The sequence below is a fragment of the Vicugna pacos genome, chromosome 32 (assembly GCF_048564905.1).
Source record: "Vicugna pacos chromosome 32, VicPac4, whole genome shotgun sequence".
Classification (NCBI taxonomy): domain Eukaryota; kingdom Metazoa; phylum Chordata; class Mammalia; order Artiodactyla; family Camelidae; genus Vicugna; species Vicugna pacos.
The window spans coordinates 6898993-6922023 of record NC_133018.1 but is presented as its reverse complement, the minus strand read 5'-3'; the positions used below and the strand labels follow the sequence as shown (position 1 = coordinate 6922023).

Below are 23031 nucleotides of genomic sequence, written 5' to 3'. Positions count from 1 at the left end.
GAGGGAAGGGGGAACAACCAGAGAAGGCTGTGGAAATTACTAAGGTTTTGATAATCAGAAACTTTGAGGAGAAGATGAATGGAATTTTAAACAGTAAAGGAGAGTCCACAGACCCTTAACTACAGTAGCTGGACCTTCTCTATCATTAGAGAGGAAAAGGGAAATAGGTTTAAAAATCAGTCTCAGGGTCTCTCACCCTGAGAGAGGATTGTACACGAGGAAAATTTCTCAGCAGGCAGGCTTGTGGACTGCAGAGGCCAGAGGAAGGCAAAGAGAGAGTCTGTGGTAGGTGGCAACTCTAAGATGGGAAAGTTCTGGGGAGGGAGCTGGTACCAGTATTCTCTCAAGTCCCCTTCCATCCTTATAATTCAATGATTTCTTAATAATCCATTGTACAGCAAAGATTTATGAAATCTAGGTAACATAGGCTGTAGAAAGTTACACCATTAAGAAAGGGGAAGGCAGAAAAAATTCTCTTCTCTTTTTTAACATCACAACCCTATTTCCCTAATTAAAATTCTGCCCTATCTAGTAATTGGGCCAACATATACATCTCAAAGATTAGGAAAACAGAATACAAATCCATCTCTGGACATATGTATAGCTATCTGTTCCTTCACTAAGTGGCCCTATCTAAATAGTTATGCTGTTTTAGTTCTTAAAATTGGCTCTCACTGCTCCATGCCATCAGTATACCCGCCTCTAGAAATAGGATCCCTCTTTTCATCCTCTTAACATTAAGAAATCAGATCATCTGGCTTATAAGAATTCTTTGTAAACTAAGAGTCAAGACACAAAGACAAAAGGGTTGAGGTAATTTTCTTGGGAATAAAACTGTCAGAAGTCCACAGCCTGTGAATGGCCTGTTTTGGTAGCTTTCAAAGGCTTTTTTCGACACCCATGGATGAGAGAGACTCTGTAGAAGTCCAGCCTTCCCAAGGGGAAATTCCAGCATGCCTTGGAGTAAAGGCTTTTTTCTTTCCCAATTTCTTTCTAGTACCTGACTATGTTCTAGAGACAGGAAGATGCCGGGTCATTTGAACAATATAATTAAACTCCATAATGTCCTATAGTGAAATTCTAAGATGTAAATATAACTAAACATATTTCCCAACACACAGTTAAATTTATTATTGCCTCTGTTATTAACCTTCTCCTTCTTATTTATAATATTATATTATTACTACCATTTATGGAATTTCATTATGGAATTTCAGGTACCAAGCTAGGTACTTTACATGTATTATTTATAGTCTTATCACAACTGTGTATAGAATAAACAGAATCATCATTTTCTGAATAAGAAATCACAAGCAAAGAGAAGTCTAAAGTAATGATTTTCCCAAGATCCCAGAGCCAGGAAGAACTTAAGCAAGGATCCAAATCTGGATCTATTTCATGAGAAACCCACCCTCTTGTCACTGTGTAGGCACCATCATGTTGCGCCTACTGGATATCAAGTTTCAGGGAATATTACATTTCATTTATCTAGAAAAGATTAGAATGATATTTCTTTATCATTACAATTCAGGCCTCTCACCTTAATAGGCTTCTACCACCTGAGTTAAAAATACACCAAAGAAACAACGTAAAGGATTCACAGTAGTAATACTCCATCTCGGATAAAGCATAATGTACGCTACTTTAATTTAATAAATATATCATGATGACATAGCTTTTCGCTAATTTTACATACGTCTACTCCACAGGACCTTTGAAGAGAATAAGAACAATGCATCTGACCAAGTTGTCAGAGCCTGAGGTCAGGGACCATGTCTTATCTCTTTGTCCCTAAGGACTGTACGTAGCAGATATCCAACATCTGATTGTTGACGAAAGTAAAAGCAATAATTATCAACTTCTGAAAGTAATGTTTTAAGTTACCTAAAACATTTGAACAGCCAAAAAAAAAAATTGGAAATATATTTCAAGAAACTGCTTTTCGTCTGCAGATAAAATTCCTACCTCTCGATCCTTGAGTTTCATGGCAAGCACCAACTGATGCCTGTGGTTAGTGAGAGCCTCCCGGTAATTTCCTTTGGAGAAGAATGCAGAGCCCAGATTTCCGTGAGCTCGGCATTCTCCAGTCTGGTCACCTGAATCGGGTTTAAAATAAATAAATAAAATTTCTCTAAGTTACAGCATTATTTGTAATATATAATGGACATCTTAATTTAAAAGCCATAGATCTACTAGCTAAGATTTCACTTGCCTTCTTTTAGAAAAATATTTTCTTCTTCTACAAGACTCTATGTGGGGAGTTATGGTCCTAGAGTGTCCCGGAAATGAGAGGTTAACAACCTTGACGCAAACCAGCTGCTGTTTGAGTCGCCTCATTGCTTTGGTTCTGAACAACCACCAGCTTGTTGGTTTGGTCACTTGACTTCAAACCTACCATAACATATTGCTTCTTTACTAGTATGCTGACAACAGACTCACCACATCCCTTCTCTTACTGCAATCCTGCCAGTCCTTGAATAATCACTGCAATGATTTTCATAAACCACCACAGCACAGAGGACTGAGGTAACTTGCCAAAGGTCACACAGCTAGTAAATGGCAGAGCCAGGATTCTAAATTCAGCAATCTGGCTCCACAGTCCACATCATTAACCATTGCACTATACTGTCTCCTCCAACAAAATGATGGTTCATTCTAATGTAGGCAAAATTAAAATTAAGGTAAAAGATTCACCCACAAATACTATCATTTGGGGTATTAAATCTGTGAGCCCACATCTCTGAGGAGGCAATGAATGTGTTAATTCATATCTCTTGGTCATTTGGAAGTCTCAGTACCTCGTTAAGTAAAAATCCCTAAAGACCCGAGTACTCTAAAACAGAGAATGTTCTAGAGATACAACCACTTTTCACTGCACATGTTATTCCCATTCATGTCAGGTTAACCAGCATTACTTCCTTTCTTGCTGACATTGAGGAAAGAAGCATCACTCTACCTAAGGTCTTGGCTACATCCAAGTCCTGCTGCATGTATCCAGTGCTCTTCTCTGTGTTTCCAAGAGACCAGTAAGCACTGCTCAGGGCAGAGAAAACAGAACCTCTCAGTTTGAGGCTGCAGGTGCCAATCTTCAGAGCGGCTTCTAAGACAACCACAGAGGCCCCATGATGGCCAGCTGTCAGAAGTTCCTGCCCAACCACAGACACGACCACAAAGGGACTCTTGTCCAGTTTCATTTTCTGAAGCTGCTGATAAGTGGGCTCGAGGGAGTCTGAAGAAAAAAGAAAATAAGAGAATGTAGGATGGTATACAAAACAATCTTTTCTAATACGTTCTAGAAACAAATGTTTATCATACCTTTTTATGGCCTGTTTCAAGTACAAACTCTTCAACCTTTTAATCTAGCACCACCCTCACTATCCACGTATCCATCTTACTCCATAACACCAGCCTCAGTCCATTAATCTCCCTCCCTCACCCTCTCACACGTATGCCACACATCCTCGCCATGGTCCTTCTTTGATCAGGACCCACCCCTTTCCCTGAATGGTTCTGCCCTCTCAAAATATTTCAGGCTTCTCACCCGTGTCCCACCTCTACTGTATACAGGCACACCTCGGAGATGCTGTGGGTCTGGTTCCAGACCACTGCAATAAAGTGAACATCACAATAAAGAAAATCACATAAAAGTTTTGGTTTCTGTGCAAATCAAAGTTATGTTTATACTATAGTCTATTATATGGTATCTTAAAAAAACCAATTAATTAAAAAGTATTTGATTGCTAAAAAATGCTAACCAACATCTGAGCCTTCAGCAAGTCATTATTTTTTGCAATAGCAACATCAAAAATCACTGATCACAGGTCACCAGAACAGATACAATAATAACGAAAAAGTGTGAAATATTGCGAGAATTACCAAAATGTGACACAGAGACACCAAGTGAGCAAACGCTGTTGGAAAAGTGGCGCCGATAGTCTTGCTTGACACAGGTTGCCACAAACCTTCCATTTGTAAAGAAAACAAAAATCAAAGCAAACACACACAGTATCTGTGAAGCACAATAAAATGAAACACAGTAAAATGAGGTCTGCCTGCACACTCCCTGGGCCCTCCAGCCCACGCTGATCTTTGTATTTTGTATCTAAACTTCTACTGCATTTTTATAGTTAGTATTGCAGTTTGGCCCTTAACCATTTCAAAGCTGTTCAATGTGTGTTAATTTTTAGCTTCCCAGCTAACTCTGAAGCCCACTCTAGGACTGTTTAATACTTTATTATAACTCCATAGCAACTGGCACAATGTCGGCACTAAATTTTAAAACCTGCCATTTCCACATGGGTGAAAGTCCCTCACACACCTGGCTTCCATGAACGTTTGTTAAACCTGAATCTGAATGACTGATTAATAAATTCTACCTTTTTCCCCGAAGATACAATAAAAGAAGCTCTCCCAATAAAATAACCACCATCCTCACTGGCACCCAAGAGCCCACTGCTGCTTCTGAGACCAGTATGACCACATAAAAAAGTATTATCAATTTTTGCTGTGGTGACAAATGAAAGCATGAAGAAATCATCTGCATTCACCAAGGTAGGATGAAACACAAAATTAATGTTGATCTCATTTTATTTTCATGTGGTGTTTGGAAAGAACACAGATTAGGGGTCAGGAAGCCACAAGGAGATTTTTTTACACTTGAAGCTATTTTTGAAAGTAAATGACCTCTAAGCTCCTTCTCCCTCGTCTTTTTTTTTTTTTAAGACAACTGCAGAGCTAATGACTAACCCTACAATGAGGTAGCACTTATAACACATTTGTTGTTAGCTTTTTTGAAAAACTATTTCACATTACGTGTTCCACTCTGCATATATTAAAAAAAAACTATGAAAGGTTGGTCTCTTTAAATTGTGAATCTCTCAGCCAACAGTACTGCATTAAAATGTAATTTTCACAATTTATGACTTCAAATCTCAACTCTCCACTAAGAAGCTCTCGTCTGAATCAACATTACCACGGAAACCTCAAAACCTACTAGTGCCTAAAGCATTTTTCCCTTCAATCAGATCACTAAACAGAGAACAAAGAACATTTTTACACCTGTCAAGATGCAAGCAGTGCACAGTACCAGTAAACACTAGCTAACCAATAGGGTTAAATACAGGCACGAGAACCCAGAATTGCTAGAACAGGAAAAGAACAAAGCCATATTAAAACAGCTATGAGCAGAATTTTGGTGGTAACTGCTGAAGGATTTGGCAGCCAGTGATGATCACATTAGCATCCCACTGACCAATTAGCAGAAGCAAAAAATGTTAGCATTTTAGGGCTGAAAAGACCTTGAAAGCACTCTTATTTTAGAAACGAAGAATCTGAGTATTTAAGAGATTCATGCAAGGTTAGACAGCTTGGGACAGAGCCAAGACAAGAACCCATTGCAGGGCTCTAAGTCCAGGCTCTCTGAGACTAGACAAAATTCGTACTTGTTCACACAAAAAAGAAATTCTGGTTGGTTTAAGGAGAAAAGAAATGTACTGAGTGGCTACAGGGAAGGGTGGAAAACCAGAGCTCCTGACCCACAGTCAAAATCATGCCATAAAAGCTTCCTGCTAAAGGCAACATAACTGTGGCAACTAAACACAGGACACCAAAACTTGCAATGCTGCCTCCACCACTACTAAATGCCACCCTTGGAAAATGCATATCACTACTGCCACCCGCCACCACCAGGACAAATTCTGTGTATCCCTTCTTCTTTGAGCCTTTAGCTCCTAATTCAAAGGTGGAGTTCCAATTATAAAGAAAAAGGGGAAAATTAGGATCTCATGCCTTCATTTTTATAGTGGAGAGCAGGAGGTAGAAGTATAAGAAGGAAACTCCCAGAAGAGAAGAAGATGTTCAGACACTGACAGTTCAAAATGACTGATGGCCAGCAAAGAGTCTACGTTTCAGCTAGTGATTTTTTTAAACCACAGTAACCATGGCTAAGTTCAAAAAGAGAGCCATCCAATAGAGCTTTAAACATAGACAGAAGTAGAAAGAAGAGAGAACACTGCCACAAGTAGAAGGCCAAGGGAAATCCCTGGAAGATGCCCAAGAGAAAAAGAAATCTTCACTTGTACAAGTTTTTACTAAATAAAAACAAGAGGCAAAAGGTCAAACTTCCATTTGCAGTATATAGGAAAGAGACTATAAATATTTTAAAAGACAAATTATAATGCAAGCTCATATACAGTTTATGTTACACGAGTTTGGAAAAGGGAGTGACCATCAAGGGTAATGAAAAAGCTTCATAAAAGCATAACTTGATTTCTTGAGGAAAGGGTAGGACTTAGACAAATCTTTGCTTTTTTTCTGCACGTAGAAAGTATTTTAGGCAGAAGGTTTGTCCTAAACAAAGGCACCAGGATAGCTGCGTGGAATGATGGACAGGCCAGCTTAAAGAACCAGAGAATATTTATAAGGAAGGAAGCTGATATGGGATAATGGAGAAAATACTGAGCTTAGGATAAAGAAACCTGAATTTCAAAGCCACATAACCTTATTTTCTCCCTTTGTTATATGCATCAGTTATGATTGTGGTATAATTTACATAAACCCATACATGTTATAAATATGCATATGTCAATATTAAATACAATATGTGTATATACATGTAAAAATATCTATGTGTGCATCTACGCATGTGTAAAGATACATATATATACCACACAAAAAAAGTCAATTTCCCCTTATGTAAATTTTAAAAATGCTTTAATGTCAAACTTCTCTGCTTTGGGCTGTAATTATGTCTAACTGGTTCACACTCACTAATCAGAAGATCTGGTTAGCAGCTATATATTCATTTAATAAATAAAAGTGGTAGGGTAAGTTTTTTTAATGTATAAAACAATGTATAGGCTGGACTAAGTGATCTCTGAGAATCCTTCCAACTATACCATTCTACGACTCTAATTCCTATTCTAGAATAAACTTAGGCTGTTGGCAAAAGGAATAACTTTGTGATTTTCTCAGGCTAGGTGGAACAGGGTTTTGGCAGCCTGTAGCTGTTAAGATGTTTTTCTTTCTAGAAACTATACATAATATATAAAATACCCAATGTCAAAACAACTTCTTAAGAATGTAAAGGCCCTTTGTTTTGCAACCATCACTGAACACCAGTTACATGCTTTCAAAACATAAAGGTTTTAAGAATTTAAGATAAACAAAGTTGTAGTTCCTGACACTTGAAGAGCTTGTAGGAATGTAGTAAAGGCTAATAATAAACACATCATCACACTCAGCTAAAAGATACACTATATTTCATCAGTTCTGAGATGCACATTTATTTACATATTAACATCTCTGAATTTGACGTTTAATACCTTGAACTCAATGGTGCCTCACAGTGATTGGTTATTTCTATGTCCAACTGGGGCTAAAAGAGCTCTTTCAGTTTACATAAAATAAAAAGTGACAAGAAAGAACTATGTTATCATTTAACCATTAGCATTTTCTTTTTTCTTAGTAATTTGTAATATAATGATGCAACTTTCAATCCAGACACCTTAGCATTGGTAGGATGCGCTATGGGAGCCCAGAGGAGAAACGTGCTAAAGTGGCTAACCTACTCAGGTAGGTCTGGGAATGGTTTCTGGAGGTAATGATATCTGAATAGAAACTGAAGATAGGGAAAATAGTGTTTTCCAAGAACTGCGGGTAGTTTTAGCTGAGAGTGCCTTGGTGATAAGAATGAAAGAGGGGTAAGATCTTTTATACTAAGGAGATTGGCCTCTGTCCTTTAGGCAAGGAGGGAAAATGCAGAATTATGAATAAGAGAATGACAGATTACATTTATATTTTAGAAAGTTCATTCTAGAAGGAAAGCAAAGCATAGACTGGTTTGAAAGAGATAAAACCCAGGAAAATCAGTCAGAGGAAAAGTCCTATATTTGCAATGACAAAACAGATGGAGAGCAAGGGATAAACTTAGGACATATTTTAAAATATACAGTATTTTAGGAATAAATGCATTTAACAAGCACGGCATCTTACTCCAAAGGAATGATGCTCCACTGGCCAAGGTAACTAAAATTTTTACAGACTTCAATCTGTCTCAGGCACTCTGAAGACATTCTGGGGCCTTCCAGGTTATCCTCGCAACATTTCACTGGCATACATGACTAAAAAGGCTTCAACTTTCCTAAAAACTTCTTGATACCACTACCAATTATTCTTGGATACAATGTAATACTGAATTGCAAATCCACAAGACTGAAACAATCCTGGAATAAAATCTCCAAAACAGGGATCCAAAGAGGGAACAGCAACTACTGACAAAAGGAGAAAGTAAGCCAAGTATTACGAGGGTAAAGTACTTCTCCAAAACAAAATTTACAGGTAAAGTTCATAATATTTTCTTCATTTTAATTTTTACCTTTTCCTAGGCTAATTTCTTAGATAGGAAACAAAAGTGAAAACCACTGAGCTTGTCACAAAAGGACAAATATTGCATGATTCCACTTACAGAAGGTACCTTGGTGGTTGCCAGAAGCAGGGTTGAGGGGAATGAGGAATTACTGTTTAAGAGTACAAAGTGTCAATTTGGGAAGATGAAAAAGTCCTGGAGAAAGCTGGTGCTGATAGTTGCCCAGCATTGTAAACATACTTAATACCACTGAACTGTATAACTAGAAATGGTTAATTTTATGTTATGTACACTATTTTTTAAAAAAACCTTTTGGTTCACCCTAAAAGGAAAACTTAATTCTCCTCAAAAAAAACAAAACAAAACAAAACAAAAAGAAAAGAAAAACAGACAAGGTTTAGCTCTTTGTCTGAATCACTTCACATTTTTCTGGGTTCGTTTGGGTGTTTATTTATATTCTACTTCTTTCCAAAAGGATTTGAAGGCCTTCTATAGAAATAAGGTGGAAAACAGAGAGGTCGGAGTGAGTGGAAAGTAAGTAAGGAAAACTCACCACAGAGACCTGTAAGCCCTGGCACACTTCTTAACCGTGGACGGGACACTGGCCTCTAACGCTTCATAGAGGACAAAGCAAAAGAATAAACAATCACTTAAAAGCTTTCTGGACCTTTTAGATAAAAATACATGATGCTCAGGAGAAATACAGTTTTTCCAGGCACAGAGTGCTGATCAAGCGGACCGTGTGTCCTGTGCTGTGTTGGTTCCACACCCACATCATAGGTGCAGGAGCAAGCTCACCACAGCTGCTGCCCATCTCCAGAGTGAGGGGAAGGGCGTCATACCGCAGGGGGAAGGCATCCTAAGGGGCCAATGCTTGATTCTCAAAACAACATCAGGAGGTAGATATTATCATATCCCTTTTTTTTTTTTTTAACAGATAAGGGCTGAGGTCTAGAGAAAGGAAGCCACCTTGCTCAGTCAATGGAATAGCAATGACAGGGTTGGAATTAGATTCCAATCATTTGGGGGGAAAGTCTGTTTTTTTTTAACCTAACAATGCAGAAACAGGCCATCTGTGAAAAGTGACAGCCACCTAAAAGAGAATCAGAAAAGAGTTACCAAGGGTGGACAATCAGATAAATAAGAGGTGAGCCCCAGCGTGACCCTGAGAGAAACGTTTAAACATTCAACAACCATTTTCCACCAGTTTTTCATAAAATCTGCTTCCTAGGTCGTCTAAAGCTGGTAGAAACACCATGACAGGTGAATACCCATAAACGTAATAGTCTTTAGATTACCGAATTAACAAGAGGAGAGAAAATATACACAAGAGAACCCTTAGCAAGAAACAGCCCTGGCATCTTCAGAGGAACAAATAAAGGTAAACTCAATCTCACTTTGTAATTATATTATTAAATCTGTGGTTGGCAGTAGTACTATGCTACACAATCCAAATTTGCATAAACATTTATAAGACACAATGAACTGAAACTGCTAAAAGACTATTAAAAAGGAGAAATGGATAAACAGTAAAAGGATAATTTGAAAACTCATGAAAAAGTCTCATTTATATTAATATTTATTTGTATACTTTTATAAATGATTTAAGGAAAATACACTACATATAGTGATGCAAATATATCCACAGGAGAAGTAGATTAATTGATATCTCACTGGTAAGCATGAATGAAACCACAAAAATAAAGACTTAATTCAGTTAGCAATATAGGTAACAACAATATGAAAAAAAATCAAGTAAGTTTCAGTGTGGATAAATATATTTATTTGGGGATAAGGGTTTATTAATACAGATTAGCCCTACCTTAAAAAAAATCTTGAAACTTCCCAAAAAGGCCAAACCCCAGGAACACTACACCATGGGAGCTTTGTTTGCTTACATAAGTGCCTGGACCAGGGACTTCCTCTGCGGCATTTAAGAATTACAAAACAAGAATAATTGACAAAACAGACAAGACCTCTATATAGCAGTGACCCAGACTGCACACCTACACAACAATGGTAGAACACTGCAGGAGGCTAAAATAAACAGTGGGTAAAAAACTGGGCAGCAAATGATGACAGATTTTGTGAATTACAACCATATGACAAAAAGAGGTTACTGAGATGATGCAGAGAACAACATTCTGCAAAGCAAGTCTTTCCATAAGATGTTGATAAGAAAAGCTCACCTGGAATAGATACAGTGGTAAAGGCAATGCCAAAAATAAATAAGTTAAATTGATTTAAGAAAAGAGAAGGAAATACTGAAGTGCTCCAGGCACCTGTAAGATGCAGTTTTCTCCAGGGTCACCCTTAGGTCCCTCAGTGTAAGGTGGGAAAGAACATGGCACAGAAAACCCTAAGGGTGACAGCAGAACTGAGCTATTTCTTGCAGTGCAGAAAAGATGGCTTATATTTATCTGAACAAACTGCTTCAAAGGCAAAATGGTAAGTATGATTCTGCTGATCTCAACATATTCACTCCAATATTCTAAGGCAGCAGCAGCAGAAACACCTCAGAATAAAGAAGGGACATCTTCATGAACTAAATAAAAAATATTGCATGTAAATTCCTTGCAGAGGGGTATAGGGAGAGAATGAGAAAATACTAGAAAAATGGAAAGGAGAGACAGATTGATTTTGTTGTTGTTGTTGTCCATTTCCCCCACCCCCACCAAGCCCTGGAGCTCCAAAGTGCATCTGCTCTGAGTCAGAGTTTATTAACAGCAGGTCCCCCAGTGGGAGAAGCCATTAGGTTCCTGCAGCAAAAACTCAGCTTTGTATGGGGTTATAAAATCGCAAGAAGAGAGGTTTCCTTACCACTTTTTTTCTAAAACATGAAATCTTTGACTTTCAGAAAAGTGTGTTTTTATAGCTATGAATTACTCAGAGACCATATGAGTACCATTTAGTTCATCAAACTTTTACTTAGCACGTATTTTGAGCCAAGTACCATACTAGCCAGTATATTAAAATTATCTAATGCTGCAAACATTTTCAAAACTAGATATAATGTCTAATGATACTACCATCAAAATTCTTAGGTTCATTAAGGAATGTACCACTTCAGAGACAAAAACAGAGTTTTTCTTGACATAAATTAATTATTATGGAACATCATTAGCTATCTACTGTTTGCCATCAATATGCCTTAGTGTCTCCATCACTCTGCAAAGAAGACAACTGGTGTACACATTCAGCCCAATTTTCCCAAGAACTCATTCCTCAAAAATCAATTTTCCTCAAAGGGAAGCCAGTCTGGTTTGCACTTTAGAACACCTTCGACCTCCACAGTACTACTGTCAATCTAGTGTTTTCCCACTAGACTGACTGGTATAAAATAATAGTAACAGGAGAAAATCATGTATCTGTTTCTGTCTCTTTCCTTTTAATTCAACATAATCTTTGAATGCTTTTCTGGAAAATGTTAGACACAGCCTACAGTTAGATCCATATTTCCTCTTATGAAATATTAGAATGTCTAATGTCTTCTATTATTTGATGATTTCTAGATGGCATATTGGTCCCACAGATCAATTTACTACTAGAAGTGTTACAGTTTACAGATACAAAATCTGAACAACTACAAAAAAATAAGAATTTTTCAGGCAACCTTGAAATCCAGAGAAAAGTTGATTCATTTACCCAGTAATATAGTTAGTTCATGAAAAATTCAAAAATATAATTGAGGTCCACAAACTTCCAGGCCAGTGGCCTTACCACCATCCTATTCTGCCTCATTAATATCAGCTACTGACAGTGATTCTTGGTCATGTTTTGCCTAAAATACCCAGTCTTAGCTAATTTGATAACCCATCTATTCTCAATGCCTGAGTCTAAAGTCTTCAAAGGCTAGAAATGTTCTACTTTAAATTAGTGTCAGACCAAATACTTTTATCATATTTACCTCTCATGGGAGATTTCATGGCAGCTTCTACCATCCCCACCAGAAGCTGGAGACTCTTGGGATCCTGAGCCAGCCCAGATGCAAAGGCTGCCAGGGCATCGGCATGACGTCCGAGGTACTGGAGGGCAACACCCTGTCGGAAGTATGCCTGGAAATAAAGAAAAGATAGTGCATGTTTTACTGACACACCATGCTCCAACAGGCTGCTGAGGATTCTTCATCAGAACAGGTCAGTAGAACTAAGATTGAGGTGGTCTTGGTTCAAAAACATAGTAAAGAGTTTGTAATTAAATCTGATTTCCTCCAACATCATAAAATGTAAGCATACTTCTTTCAAGCAAATTATATTTAAAACTTTCATTCTTTTCACTTCTAGAACACATTACTTTTTATCACATCCTTTGGCATTTATCCACATAATACTTTTACTGTTTTTTATGATTTTTTAAAAAATCTTTTATCCGAACTTTAATAGCATAAACTCTTCAGGAATAGAGGTTTGGAGATTTCTTTACATCTCACCAAAGTACCTGATACAGTGCAAGACAAATCTGAGATACTCAAATTCCACTTACTTTATATTTTCTCCTCTTATTAAAGGGAAAAAAATAATATGTGATTATTGTTAAGATAATTGTAATAATGAGGAACATAACATTACTACATTTAATGTGGTGTCTCAGACATAATATTTAAAAGCTATTATCTAAAATGTTTGCTTTGCTTAGAAACAGAATAAGATTGTTGCCCTTTGTATTTTTTTAACTGCTTTAGTTTAAAAACTAGTATTATCAGCTGTGAATATAAGAAAACATCCCTCCTTCCAGCAAGTTGCAGAAAGGGCTAGAAAATTAATAAAACATTTAAACTTTAGAATGATCTTAAGAATATGTAGTTTCTTTTCAAGCACACAAAGTAAAAATGAGTAAATGATCAGTGTTACTCGTGTATAATCAGTGAAGAATCTGGTACCTGATCAAATAACACATAAAAATGGCATAATATTAATGCATTCACTGTTATATGACAACCTCTGCTTCTAAAATATGTGGCCTCCTATTTAACTTAAATACTCTTATAATTCTATATGTTTGTTACACAAATATAACTTTTTCAGTCCAGTATACTTTGAAACTGTAACAATTGTATTCATGGATCTAAATGAAGTTTCAAACAACTTCTAAAACTACTAGTTAATAAACATAATTTTTATAATTTATATTACACACACATACACACACAGTGAGAAGAAGCACCTTTCATGTTTACAAAATACAGTTACTTATTTCATTTTTATAATTACACCTTGAGGTAATTTCAGTGAGGCAATACTATTCAGTGTTTCTATTAAGAAATAATCCATAAACAGAATACTCAAATTATTATGGGCTATTCAGGCTTCTATTAGTTTAAACTACTAGCAGCTGTTAAAACTCAGACTCCAGTAAGACAATAACCTGTAAATGCACTTTCATTACTAATTCATAAGATCACTTCCTTTCACTGGACTCAGCCACTTTTTAATCTTTAATGTGTTTATACACATTTTTCACTGCCCTTTTCATTTCACATTTTAGGTGATTCCTATAATCCAAGAGGCAATATGTACCACATTCCAACTAAAAATAACTACAGTTTTCATAATTCTAGAAATGCTATATTAAAGCTAAACTAAAACAATTTATATATATATATATACATATATATGTATATATGCCAAATATCTATAAACTGTATTTATTATTTATGGAGAGAGACAAAATATATCTGTAGTTAATGATTTCAGGCATATATTTTAAGAAACACACAAATCTACTGTGGTAATCATCTCACAATATATGTAAGTCAAATCATTATACTGTATACCTTAAACTAATACAGGGCTGTAAGTTAATTATATCTCAATAAAACAGAGGGGGAAAAAACACAAAAATTTAAGTTAGACTCAATGAATTTTAATAATTTCTTGCATATTTAAAGCAAAACTTTACCGTTCATGACTTCATTGAGAAAACAACTGACTTTCCTGTCTGCCAAATGAAATCACTGAGAAGTACGATGTATCTACTCCTTAGTAAGTAGGCAAAGTCAAGTGTTAAAGGCCAGTGGTAGTGTCAGATTCACACAGCAGTTCAAGAAGAGTGTGCACGTTTTGTTTTCTTAAGACACTCAGAAATTGGATGAGAAAAGGTATGACTGGACCATGCTGCCCACAGTCTTGACTTCTTTTTTTCAGATTTTGAGAACAGATATAAGAAGAAGGCTCAAAGTTCTCTCTTGACCCTCCCTCCTGTCCTTCCAGAGTCCCTAACCCAATTTTGTAAGATTTTCTCAATTAAAAGCTTAGAAATGTATCGCTGTTGAGATAGCATAATGAGTCAGGCTCTGACAAACCCCTGTACCTAAGCCATAGAGTAGGGCTCTCCCAATTTATTCCTATGCGATATTAATTGCATGTACAAATTGTTGTTGAATAAAAGTTAGTTATCTACACTTCGGTGAGAGATACACCACTACGGAGTTCAAGTTGATGATGATAAAACCAAGATTATGAGTTACTGTGATAGACTACGAAGACTTCAGCACAGTGCCTGACGTAGAGTGAGTACTTAATAAAGTTAGCTGTTTTGATTGTTAGTTAATGAGAAAAAAATCATAACAAGAACACATATTTGCAGACTAACAGAATATAAGGGGAGTCCAATAAGTATTTCAAATATTTCATTATTCAATATAATATTGTTCAATTCCTGTCTATGCTTCATTCACTCCTCCCCTTGCTCCTGTTGGCAATGGGAAACTCACTGCTGTAAGGCTCCCAGATAAAAATCTGAACCACTTGACTAAAAGAAATTGGTCTGAACAGGTCTTGGAAGATGCAGCAGGTACCCACAGGATCCTCTGCCAGCCTCTTCCAGAACAAAGTTCAAGAAGCACTAAGTTTCACAGCTGTTTGCTGTAACTTCAAGAAAATTGATATGACCTAATTTTTCTCTAACTTTCACAGGAAGCAGCTTCATCTGGGAAAGGGGCAAAATTTGATCAGTTAGGGTTGAAGAAAAGCAGTGTATATGTGTGGCTTGCCAAGGGAAGGTGGGGCCCATGAAAAAGTATTGAATACTTGGTGTTCAGCCAACCTCAGATAATATATCCCCCTGCCTCAGCACCCCTCATGCATATACCCACATTCTGGTCGCTGGTTATGTAGCAGATGGAGAAGGGAGGACAACACTGACTGACTGCTGACAGCACCTAAAATGTGACTACTGTGACTAAGAAACTAAATTTTAAATTTCATTTCATTTCAATTACATTAAATTTAAATAGTCACAAGGGGCTGGAAGCTACTGTATTAGACAGAGCAGTTCTAGAATTTGGTCTTCCTCTAACAACAAATCTCCAAACACAAAGTGAAAGGGCATATACTAGATAAGTAAAATAACTACTACAAAAACTCTGAACTGAAGCTGTGTGACTTACTCCCAGGGCAGCTGCAGTAGAATAGAAAGGACTCATAAGGCTGAATTAGAATCCTACCTCAGTTGCTTTTTAGCTGTGTGCCTTTAGCCAAGACACTTAACTTCACCCAACTTCGTGTTCCATTTCACTTACAGTGAAGATGATAATCATGACCTCAAAGGGTTGCAACAATGATTGCTAATTAAAGCACATATGAAATTTGAAACAAAGAGTGGGTACTTTTTTAACAAGTTGAGAAGAAGTGAATTTCTCACCAACAGTGTTACACTCAATTTGGCATTTGCTATTTAACCAAGTGGTTCATCTGCTGTACCAGCTTCAAGAACAGAAATCACCTCTGGTAAAATGGGTGACAAAAATTAGGGACAAAACAAAAATTAATGATCATAATGATCACCTTGAGTCATTAAGGAAATAATTTATGTTTGGCATCTTCCATTTAAAAAGTTTGTACAGTAGGTAATATGTTTAGGGAAATTTTTAAATCAAAATTGCTATTTATTTACATTTTTGGCATTTGATTGAGTAGGCTTCAAACATCCAGTAAATTCATTGTTTGGGAGAAATATCAAATGCTCCTTAAATAAACTCCTTTGGCCTAGGTGGAAAAAGAAGAAAGAGGTGGCAGAAAATAGATGACCGAAAATCTATCTGTAGAAACATGAAAAAGTCCCCCATCTCAGAGACATCATCCTGATACACTGATTAGAACTACCACAAGATGTTGTGGGGCCCAAGCCTGACACCTATTTTAGAATTAACAAGAGTTCAACTTTAAACCATATCAGTCCTGCCACTACAAACTATCGTTAAGTTTTAGTGCATATATGTAGGTATCCTCTGAAACCTGTGACGCTATCTATCATTTGTCGAACTGCTACCCTGTGCCAAATACCGAACCAGTTGTTTTCCATAGTTTATCATTAATGCTCACAATAGTCCTATGACAACTACTGCACAAAATAAGTGGTTATGAAACTTGCCCCAAATCATGCAGCTATAAAGTGAGACCAACCCGCTGCCAAAAACTCTTCACACTATTACACTACTTCTTTGATAAAAGAACAAATAGTATGCAATTGCCCTCGAAATCAAGCTTTTTGTTTGGGAATTCTTATACTTGCAAAATTCAACCTAGGGAGCCAGAAATGAAGGAAAATCAGAAATGACACAGAAAATTTATGAACATGAATATTTAATCTTTATTCCATTAGCAACCGTTGATTGCAGAACAATTTTTAATGAATTGGATGGAGGGAAAATTCATTTCATTAACCTTTCATATAAATGTATTATTATTGAACCAAACAGGCCACTGTACTTGCAACTCAGTTCGATGTTAATTAGATTACAGGAATGAGGCTTTAAATCAAAGGGAAACAAAAGGAGCCATCAGCAAGCTTCTCAGACAATGCTTGTTTGTTTGCTGGCTAAAATGGATTTTTACCTGCAATAAAATTTGCTATGCTTCTTTTATTTTCTGATATTTTCAAGTGGAATTTCTTTTGCTTCTATTTGCTGACACTTTATATTAAAAATAAAAATAAATAAAACCTTGAGTATCAGCAAAGAACACATTCTTCATGTAGCAATGTGTTTCACCTGCTCAGCTGGGAGTAATCATTCCTATCTCTCCAGAAAACTACACTTCCATTTGTTACCAGTCTGTCTTATTATATGCTGAAAGCACATGCAAGAGATTGGAGGCTATTTTAGAAAACACCATTATTTAGTTTGCAACTCATAGTCAGAGGCCCAAATGGCCTAAACAAAATGTTCTAACCAAATCTGCAGCTGTGAATTGTTTTTCTCTCCATGGCTTTTGGTACATTCAGTATCAACTTCTAAAAGAAATCTTCTCCTAATCATGATTATTTCATGTCCCATCAGCTATTTCTTTTCCCAAAATTATTTTTAAACTAATTATATCAAAAGTGTTAAAGTAACAAGTTTATGGGAAAATCATGTTGAAAAGAAACTAGAAATTTGATAAGCAGTGAAAGATGAAATGACAACCAGGAGTTAAATAACTAAGTAGGTATTGTTTTCTAGCACTGGAGGAATTCCCAGTGTTAAAGTTTATGTCAGATTATAAAATGTGTGTACCATCATCTGGAGTTTCTCTTCTAAGCTTTAAAAATAAACAATGAAAGAAGTTTGAAGTCCTCTAGAGTAATGGTTCTGAACTGCCCATCTCTTGTGCCTTTGCTCTGTGGGTGTGGCATAGGCGGAACATAAAGTCATGCCAAGAAGAAAACCAGGGAATTTCCTGAACATTCTCCAAGAAATCATCTGGCTTCGGCATGAGGTTTGTGCCCCTGCCCTAACAATCCTCCCCCTACCACAGAACACAGGATGTGTGCCTTTGCACACACAGAATGGTCCTGGGGAAAGTGGTAAAACCAGAAGCAAAATGGAAAAAAAAAATGGTGAGCAGAGCGAATTAGGAGAGACACTGAAGCTAACAGTGTGGGAATTAAAAGATTCACTAACTACTGAAAAAAATTTTACCGAACCAAACTTGGGTCCACCCACTCAAGCACAGTAAAGCCAATCTACTGACCCTAGTTTTTGGTAAAGGAAAGTGCAGCGTTTACTGCAAGGCACCAGACAAGGGGTCTGGGGCAGCTAATGCTCAAAAAGCCCAAACTCCCCAGCAGGTTTCAAGGAGGCATTTTTATAGGCCAGGTGAGGGAGGGGAGCCACAGACTATGTGATCAGTTCATGTACAATTCTCTGGTTGATGATGAGGTAACAATTTTGGCACCACAGATGGGACCGCGGTCCCAAGTGGGTGTCTCAACGGTGACACATCGGCCCCTGGCTAGTGGCAGCTCCTGGATCCTGTCCAGTAGCTGCCTGAGCACCTTTGCCTCAGGGACAGCCCCAAGCACTTGCTGCCAACCAGGCATCACTGGCCCACGGTGCTTTTGATTTTTATAGTAGAGGAAATATGGCACTGGCATTGGCTGGTTGAGACATCTATGTAAGTCATGGGAGTTCACATGTGATGACACCAGGGTATCATTCCCTACTAGGCTGACTTCGCCGATGGCTGAGCATTAGTTGGAATTTTCCCTTTTGGACTTGGCTTGGTCCTTTGGCTCTGTTTCTGACAGAGCATTAGTTGGGTTCTCCCCTTCAGACTCACGCTTGTTCATTTGCCTTCACCTCTGGCTGATGGATGGGGCATTGGTTGGGAATCTCCCTTTCTGGAGCTAGGAAACTGCAACCGTGAGAGAACATTTTGCATTGCATTGGTTTATGTGCATGATATTTGACAACACTGGCCATGAATAATTAAGTATGGGTAATCAGGGCACTGCTCTATCTTGTAGTCCCCCTAGGGTGTATTTTGTAAAACTGGGAGATCTTCAGTTTTGCTTCCATAAATGAAAGAAAATGGTATTTCTTTGTAACACTGTTTAACCTCAGTACTTCTTGAGATCTCAAGAAAAATGGCCCCTAATGCCTCTGCTGTTGTATCAAAATGAGCCTTTTGGAACTGGTTTGGCTTTTACCTGGTGGGGGTGGGGGGGAGAGTGTCTCAGTACCTGAATCCAAAGTCTGTCCTCTCTTCCTGGTTTTGACCTTCATTAAAGGATCCTGGTAACTTGAATGCTGATTCATGTTCCTCTAAAAGTGAGGCATGTGAACATGAGTGAATGATATGTATTATTGTCTACCACCATTAAAAACACTTGGTATCTCACCTACCATAATGTAGCTGTACCTAAACCATGTCAGATTAACAGGAATCCACTCTCTCCAGAAAGCAGTCTCTCTGAAATTATTGCCATCAGTGCTCATTACTGGGATACAGGAGATCTACCTAAGGCTTTCTTGAGCAGATGAAATTCCACCATTAGTGGCTCACTCCCTGATCTTTCTGATCTGATAGCTGACAGTTGATAACTCTTGCTTTTCTCATCAAATTATAATTCAGATGGGAGTCCAAACCATTATACCGTGGAGAAGGTCAAAGCCATACAATAACATAACATATTTCCTAAATTTCAAATTTATTTGAAGTTTCTGGGAGGGAATTTTTTTAATTAATAAACTTTATTTTTAGAGCAGTTCTAGATTCACAGCAAAAGTGAGTGAAAAGTAGAGAAATCCCATGTAACCAGTGTTCTCACACATGCACAACTTTCTACACCACAATGATACTTCTTTACAATTAATGGAAAATTATTTTTACATGAAAATTATGGAAGAAAAAAAGGGTCCACACAATTAAAAAAACATAAACAAACATTCATCTCCACTCTACCTATAGCCCCAGTCCTTGGAATAATCCCTCTTCTGATTCTTTAGGTAATTGGGAAAGCAAAGTCTGAGAAGTGCTGCCTACACCACTGACAGCTTCTACCTTTGTCAACTGCTAGCTCACAGAAAGAGTCTCCAGAAAAGAGGATGTATCAGGGGAAGGGAAATGAACATGGTGACATGAGTAAGTGGAAAGAACAGGGCTGAAAGGCAAGAAAATATGCCAAAAAAACACTTCCACAAATATTTCACACACGTTTTTCTAAACAATATAAACTTCACAGTCTACTTCTTTCCCATTCCTATGTTAGGTAATCTTTCTTCATTGGCACATATGTGTTAAGGTTCCACATATCAAAGTGGAAACAAGAAAAAGGAAAACGTCTCAATGCTTAACCAGCACAAAAACATAACAATATAATTTATATCTTTTCAAGAGAGAAGGGGTTCCATTCCTAGGCAAGATGGAGTAAGCATCCAATCTTTCCCACTGAATACAACCACATCCTGGAAAGACTTCATGGAATAGCTCTCTGAGGACTCTGAACAGTAAGTAAATGGGAGCAGGTGAATTGAGGAAGGAGAATAGACTTCAAAGTAGTGCCAAATCAGCAATGGGTTTCCTGTTTTGTTATGTTTATCCTTCCCATCTGGTATCACCTATTTTGGATTCAAAGGCAACTCAAAATGAGGAAGTACTCATTGGTAAAAACAGAATGCACTCCAAGAAAAGTCCTCTTCTTCTGGTCAGAGATGCAAGACAGAGAACTCCTAAGGATCAGAAAGAGTGGAGAAAATCCCATTTAAAAAATCACTTTTCCATTCTTCCCCAGGCCACATCCCAGGGAAATTGACAGTGGAAGGGACAGCAACAGCAGTGGTTGCTGGGCAGGCATATAAAATTCTGAGGAAGACGACCCTAATCACAGGAGCTGTGGTCCCAGGGGCTCAGGATGAGTCCCAATGCTTTCCTCTCTCTCTCTGCCCTCTCACTGCTTGATGCCTCATAAAGACATAATTACAGGACTTGCATGCCAGAGCAGGGAAACTGAAGCCCTAGTTTTGGCTAGAGCATGGGTAAGGAGGAGGGTAGGCAGAGAGCTGGAAAGTGTTGGGGAAATCAGATATAGGAGGAAGCTTATAAGAGATTCCATAAAGAAGTATATGGATCTGACCCTAAATAGCATACCAAGGTTTTGAGAACTAAACTGGAGAATAGACTACCACCTAGTTCTCAAACTGACCAGTGGGTAGTGCATACAAAAGAAAGGTCCCAGTAAAGCTACAAAAACTGTGAAAACTTAACTGACTTTGGAACCAAAGTCCACAAAATATGGGTTGAGACTTATAGCCTAAACCTAACCAGGTAAACTGTATACTAAAACAAACTACATCCTTCTTAAAGTATGAACAAGATGCAATGAAGTTAATTCCAAAACATTCAGGATATAAACAAAATTACTTGGCTGATGAAGAACGCAAACAAACAAACAAACAAACAAACAAACAAAACTCTACTCACAAGGAAATAAGGCAATCAACAGATGCCAACTCTGAAATGACACAGAAGTTAAAATTATCAGGAATACTACTCAGCCATAAAAACCGACAACATAACGCCATTTGCAGCAACATGGATGCTCCTAGAGAATGTCATTCTAAGTGAAGTAAGCCAGAAAGAGAAAGAAAAATACCATATGAGATCGCTCATATGTGGAATCTAAAGACTCATGGACAGAGAATACAGACTTGTGGTTACCAGGGGGGTAGAGGGTGGGAAGGGATAGACTGGGATTTCAAAATTGTAGAATAGATAAACAAGATTACACTGTATAGCACAGGAAAATATACACAAAATGTTATGATAAATCACAGAGAAAAAAATGTGACAATGAGTGTGTATATGTCCATGAATGACTGAAAAATTGTGCTGAACACTGGAATTTGACACAACATTGTAAAATGATTATAAATCAATAAAAAATGTTAAAAAAAAAGAAGTTAAAATTATCAGACAACTATTTAAAAGTAGCTATTATATCCATGCTGCAAAAAGTAAGGGCAAATAGTCTTGTGAAAAATGGAAACATACACACTCCTAGCAAAGAAATAAAAGATATAAAGAAAAACCAAATAAAAATTTTTAAGCATAAAAATAAGTAAAGTGAAATATTTAGAAATGGGCTCAATAGCAGAACATGGATGACAAAGAAAAGAATCAGTGAATTTAAAGACAGAACAAAAGAAAGTACCCATCTGAACAACAGAGAAAAATAATTAAAAAACAAAAATGTTCAGAGCCTTAGTGATATGTTGGGCAATGACAAAAGCTCTAATGTTCATGTCATTGTCATCCCAGTAGGAGACAATAAGGGGTATGGAGCAGGGAAAAAACTTGAACAAATGACTAAAAATTTCCCACATTTTGTGAAAGACATAAACCTACAGATTCAAGATCAGCAAATCCTAAACAGTATTAACCAAAGAAATCCATGTCTAGAAGCATCATAATCAAACTACTGAAAACTGAAAACAAATAAAAACATCTTGAAAGCAGCCAGAGAAAAATGCCACATTGCCTGCAGGTAAATAACATTTCACATTACTGCAGATTTCTCATCACAAACCGTGGAGGCCAGAAAGCAGTGGACAGACTTTTAAAGGGCTGTTAGAAAAGAACTGTACACCTGGAATTCTATAATCCTTCAGGAAAATATCCTTCAGGAATTATGCTGAAATATAAAGAACTATGAAAACTTAAGAGTTAAAATATAAAGAACCCAATAAGAAATGGGCAGATTTGAACAAGTAAGCACAAAAAAAAAAAGATGTTCAACATTATTAGCCATTAGCCAACATTAGTCAAGGAAATGCAAAGTAAACCACTATTCACCTATTTTAAAGCAAACAAATAAACAAAAAGCAATGCCAATATCAAGTGCTGATGAAGACACAGAGCAACTAGAACTCTCAAACACTGCTGGTAGAATGCAAATTTCTGGAAAAT

At 37.2% G+C, this 23031-nt stretch overlaps 1 protein-coding gene across 1 annotated transcript in view; it reads right to left on the bottom strand.

Annotated features, from left to right (window-relative positions):
• TTC28 (tetratricopeptide repeat domain 28) overlaps positions 1 to 23031 on the bottom strand; it is a 480591-nt gene that overhangs the window by 230787 nt on the left and 226773 nt on the right. Inside the window, exons 3-5 of the mRNA XM_072953148.1 lie at positions 12273 to 12420; positions 2957 to 3229; positions 1966 to 2096 (exon numbers count right to left, since the gene is read on the bottom strand). Of these exons, the coding sequence (XP_072809249.1) occupies positions 1966 to 2096; positions 2957 to 3229; positions 12273 to 12420 (552 nt within the window). The remainder of the gene's footprint in view (positions 1 to 1965; positions 2097 to 2956; positions 3230 to 12272; positions 12421 to 23031) is intronic.